Source organism: Zeus faber (genome assembly GCF_960531495.2).
Source record: "Zeus faber genome assembly, chromosome: 15".
Lineage (NCBI taxonomy): Eukaryota > Metazoa > Chordata > Actinopteri > Zeiformes > Zeidae > Zeus > Zeus faber.
The window spans coordinates 30,583,481-30,589,096 of record NC_137194.1 but is presented as its reverse complement, the minus strand read 5'-3'; the positions used below and the strand labels follow the sequence as shown (position 1 = coordinate 30,589,096).

At 44.6% G+C, this 5,616-nt stretch overlaps 1 protein-coding gene across 1 annotated transcript in view; it reads left to right on the top strand.

Annotated features, from left to right (window-relative positions):
* Positions 1-1,255: 1,255 nt before the first annotated feature.
* The window catches only part of lrrc38a (leucine rich repeat containing 38a), a gene marked incomplete at both ends in the record, with an annotated part of 8,582 nt that continues 4,221 nt past the window's right edge, over positions 1,256-5,616 (top strand). Inside the window, one exon of the mRNA XM_080014837.1 lies at positions 1,256-1,883. Within this exon, the coding sequence (XP_079870963.1) occupies positions 1,256-1,883 (628 nt within the window). The remainder of the gene's footprint in view (positions 1,884-5,616) is intronic.

The window sequence follows — 5,616 nt, the reverse complement described above, 5'->3', positions numbered from 1 at the left end:
GATTTTAGGTCTTAGATAAGTGTGATTCATTTGTTAGAGTTTGAAAAACTCATCATTCAATTGTGCTTGATTTTAGAGATATACATAAAAACAACCGTTGAATTATTTATTTACGAAATTATTACTATTTAATTTGGTTGTTGCTTATTATTGATCAGTAGGCCTACTGTATAAAATACTGTATACGTTTTTGCTCCTTGCCTTGTCTTCCGTATGCACTTTCAAAAGTCCCAAATTAATAGATCAATAAAAAAAACAAGTATTTACATGTACATATAAAGTGAAAAAAAAAATCCATAGGAACCCCCCGTCCCCCTTGCACGTCCACAGTGCGATGGATGGCGTCGTAGGCGCGCCGAAGATGTAAATCCAGAGCATTATGAACGGGGGCGGGGCGCTCCATCGCCATCATCGTCATCGTCGGCGTCATCCACGGCATGTTGCGAGCTGTGTGTCGTCCCACATCCATATGTGAGACACGATAAATGCGAATGGTTCGGCTACAGCGATTCTATGTTTTCCCGGAAGTCATGCGTCTACTTTTAAAGGTACTGATATAAGTTGTTGTTGTTGTTGTTGTTGTTGTTGTTCTTGCTCTTGTTGTTCTTGTTCTTCTTTAATTCCGGTGCAGGCTTGTCAAGGAGGCGGGGGGACCTTGTTAATTCAAATTCTCCCGGTGTCCCGAGGTTCAACCCATCTAAACGGGTGCATCCGTCGACTTTGCGGGCACACCTTCTTGCCGCTCCCGTGTGAGTGACGAGCGAACAGACGCACTTATTACTTACACGCACTTATCACTTACGCCCCCCACTCGTTTCTTAAGTAGCGGTTAATCGTACCCCTCCATCCCCAGCTCTCTCTGTCTGCCTCCCTCTCGCTCTGTCTTTCTTTCTCTCTCTCTCCCCCTCTCCCCTCCTCCCAAATATTCCCCTACGCCAGCGGGGGCTGTAGCTTGATCTAGACGGATTTTTCCGTGATCACCTTGCCAAAATGCAACATGTCGCCTTCTGACTGCTTGGTCGGCCCAATCAACTTTAGCTGAGAGAGAGAGAAGAGAGAGGGGGAGAAAAGGGAGAGAGATGCCGGCAGCGGGACACTGACTCTCCATCCATTCGTCCGCCTTTCTTCCCTGATGTTCACCTATCTGTACCCCTACGACACCATGTCAAGCTGACCCCCCCCCCCAACCACCACCACCACCACTAGCAATCTCCCCCCTTTCTCTCTCCCACCACAACCCCCACCCTTTCTGACAATGTTACCATGCATTAACTGGCTCCAGCCTTTCCTCGCCTTGCTTTCCTCCACCCTGCTTGCCCGGGGCCATGGCTGCCCGTCTCTCTGCTTGTGTCCGGACCACCACACTGTGGACTGCGCAGGCCGAGGACTCACCCGCCCCCCGGACTCCATCCCCCTGGACGTTCGCCGCCTCCTTCTGGCCGATAACTGGATCCCCCGGATCCCTTCCGACTTCCTGGTGCTGTACAGTGACCTGGTGTACTTGGACCTGCGGAATATCTCCCTCTCCCAGCTGGAGCCCGGCACCCTGACTGCTTCCTCCAGACTGGTCTTCCTGGACTTAGGAGGTAACAATTTCACTGAGATTCCCTCGGGGACCTTTGGTGCGTCACAGAGTCTAATCAAGCTTCGCCTGGGGAACAATCCCTACCTGAGCATGGTGGGGGAGGACGCCTTCAGAGGCTTGACCTCGCTGAGGGAGCTGGAGCTTGAGAGGAGTGGCCTCTCTGCACTGGACGTCCGGGTCCTGGAGCCCCTGGCCTCCCTCAGGACCCTGCGCCTGGAGGGGAACCCCTGGATCTGCACCTGTCACTTTGCCAAGCTCTTCGCCTGGCTGACAGAGAACAGCTGCAAGCTTCCAACGGGTAAGAATAAGCTGCTTAAGGGCTGTGTGCTCTTTATATATATATGGATAGAACACAGAAAAAAATTGAGAATTAAGTAGTGTATGTAGAAAATCGCCTCTGTTGGATGCATTACTCTGAAGGAAATGGTAAATGGTGGGCATGGGGGCAGTAGCCCCCATGCCCACCATTTCAGGAGGTAGAGCATGTTGTGTAGTGATCAGAAGGTTGCAGATCCCCAGCTCCTGGTAGTGTCCTTGAGCAAGACCTTAACTGTTCTCGATTAGCAGGTGTGCGCCTAGCACAGATGCCGCTGCCATCAATTTATGAATGTGTGTGTCAATGGGTGAATGTGAGCCACGTATTGTAAAGTGCTTTGAGTAGTTGCAAGACTAGAAAAGCGCTACATAAATGCATCCATTTACAATTCATCTGAGGGTCCCAGAATCTCATTCAAAATTGCCACTGTTTTACTCTTCTGTTAATATTGTCTGTCATATTCTTTTCTCCTTCCTTTTGTGCAACGTGACTATTCTAATTGAAGAAAGATTATCTTGTGAAACTACAATTTCTTGCTATTTCTTAATACAAATGCTCCCGGAGACACTGCACTCTGATTTAATACAACATAGTAAAGCTTTACAGACTTGAAGGTGGATGGCCACTGCAAAACATTTTCAACCATTTGGACTACATTTTTAAAATTTTTTTTTTATTGACCTGTATTTGTTGGTAATGACAATTAATTGGCCACAAATAGGGATGCATCGATTGTGAAATTCTGGGCCGATACCGATGTTTAAAATAACGATTTGGTTGGTAGCCGATGCAGATTTTTTTTTGTTGTTTGATTATTTTGTTTTTATTTATTCCCCCCTTTGTGCCAGGGAAACAAAGAAAGTAATAGTAGTAGTAAAGTCTTTCAACCCATAGCCCAACAAAAAATATTCTTGGGAAACATCAATTAAATGTAATTAAATGTAAATGTGATTAGAAAAACAATAAAGTTACATTTAGTAGATGCTTTTATCCAAAGTGACTTACAATTATTCAAACACTGATGGATGCAGCCATCAGCAGCAATTAGGGGTTAAGTGTCTTGCTCAGGGACACTAGAGCATGCTAGCAGGAGGAGCCTGGGATTGAACCAGCAACCTTTGGATTACTAGATGACCAGCTCTACCTCCTGCGCTACCATCCCCAAATAAAATAAAATAAAATAAAATAAAAAAATACAATTTGAAGCGGGTGAAGCATAGTGCCCTTCTTATTAGGCGCGCCTTTTTTTTTTTTTTAATAAATGGGTATCGAGGTAGCGGACTGGTGGGGGGGGGGGCTTTGTGACATCATCCAAATTGCTATATACAGTGGGGCAAAAAAGTATTTAGTCAGCCACCAATTGTGCAAGTTCTCCCACTTAAAAAGATGAGAGAGGCCTGTTATTTTCATCATAGGTATACCTCAACTATGAGAGACAAAATGAGAAAAAAAAAAATCCAGAAAATCACATTGTCTGATTTTTAAAGAATTTATTTGCAAATTATGGTGGAAAATAAGTATTTGGTCAATAACAAAAGTTCACCTCAATACTTTGTTATATACCCTTTGTTTGCAATGACAGAGGTCAAACGTTTTCTGTAAGTCTTCACAAGGTTTTCACACACTGTTTCTGGTATTTTGGCCCATTCCTCCATGCAGATCTCCTCTAGAGCAGTGATGTTTTGGGGCTGTCACTGGGCAACACGGACATTCAACTCCCTCCAAAGATTTTCTATGGGGTTGAGATCTGGAGACTGGCTAGGCCACTCCAGGACCTTGAAATGCTTCTTACGAAGCCACTCCTTCGTTGCCCGGGCGGTGTGTTTGGGATCATTATCATGCTGAAAGACCCAGCAACATTTCATCTTCAATGCCCTTGCTGATGGAAGGAGGTTTTCACTCAAAATCTCACGATACATGGCCCCATTCATTCTTTCCTTTACACGGATCAGTCGTCCTGGTCCCTTTGTAGAAAAACAGCCCCAAAGCATGATGTTTCCATCCCCATGCTTCACAGTAGATATGGTGTTCTTTGGATGCAACTCAGCTTTCTTTCTCCTCTAAACACGACAAGTTGAGTTTTTACCAAAAAGTTCTATTTTGGTTTCATCTGACCATATAACATTCTCCCAATCCTCTTCTGGATCATCCAAATGCTCTCTAGCAAACTTCAGACAGGCCTGGACATGGCTTAAGCAGGGGGACACGTCTGGCACTGCAGGATTTGAGTCCCTGGCGGCGTAGTGTATTACTGATGGTAGCCTTTGTTACTTTGGTCCCAGCTCTCTGCAGGTCATTCACTAGGTCCCCCTGTGTGGTTCTGGGATGTTTGCTCACCGTTCTTGTGATCATTTTGACCTCAAGGGGTGAGATCTTGCGTGGAGCCCCAGATCGAGGGAGATTATCAGTGGTCTTGTATGTCTTCCATTTTCTAATAATTGCTCCCACAGTTGATTTCTTCACAACAAGCTGCTTACCTATTGCAGATTCAGTCTTCCCAGCCTGGTGCAGGTCGACAATTTTGTTTCTGGTGTCCTTTGACAGCTCTTTGGTCTTGGCCATAGTGGAGTTTGGAGTGTGACTGTTTGAGGTTGTGGACAGGTGTCTTTTATACTGATAAGGAGTTCAAACAGGTTCCATTAATACAGGTAACGAGTGGAGGACAGAGGAGCCTCTTAAAGAAAAAGTTACAGGTCTGTGAAAGCCAGAAATCTTGCTTGTTTGTAGGTGACTAAATACTTAATTTACTGAGGAATTTACCAATTAATTCATTAGAAATCCTACAATGTGATTTACTGGATTCTTTCCCCCCATTCTGTCTCTCATAGTCGAAGTGTACCTATGATGAAAATTACAGGCCTCTCTCATCTTTTTAAGTGGGAGAACTTTCACAATTGGTGGCTGACTAAATACTTTTTTGCCCCACTGTACATGTATGTGCAGATTGGGGCACGAGGAGTAGAGCCGACGACAGAGACAGCGGGAGCGGATACTGTGTTCAATGGAAACTCGGAAAATTGTAACTGGTTTTAGTAGTAATGCTGATGTAAAGACGAGCAACAGCACAAAGTGATGCTACATTCCATGGGAACTCGAAAATTTGTTATTGGTGTCGATACAAAATTATGGTGTGTTTTACAGGAACTAATCTGCGTTTAAACAAATTTTTATCCAACACAACTAACCTGGATCCTGTGCATTGCTGCCTGCAGCCTTATTTATTATTATGATTATTGTTAGTTATAATAGGTAAAATATATAATTTGGATAGAGATGGAATCATTTTTCATCAGTGGGGGCAGTGGCTCAGGAGGTAGAGCGGGTCGTCTAGTAATCAAAAGATTGCCAGTTTGATCCCCTGCTCCTCCTGGTAGCGTGCTGATATGTCCTTGAGCAAGACACTTAACCCCCTACCTGCTCCCCAGGTGCCGCTTTATGACAGCCCACTGCTCCTAGATACATCAGTTACTAGAATGGATAAAATGCAGAGAAATACATTTCGTTGCCTCAGTAGCTGTACTCTGGGCAATGACTGGATTTGTAGGATTTTTGTTTTCTCCTAATCAATCTTTTAGTTAGATTTTCTTGAGTGATTCTCAGATGCTTGGTAAATACGGGCCCAGGACATATCCTGGAAGGCTTGCCCTTACAGAGATGCAGTCTATGGATTACTTTGAATAGTCTGATGCAAATGGAATTTGAATGCATTCTCTCA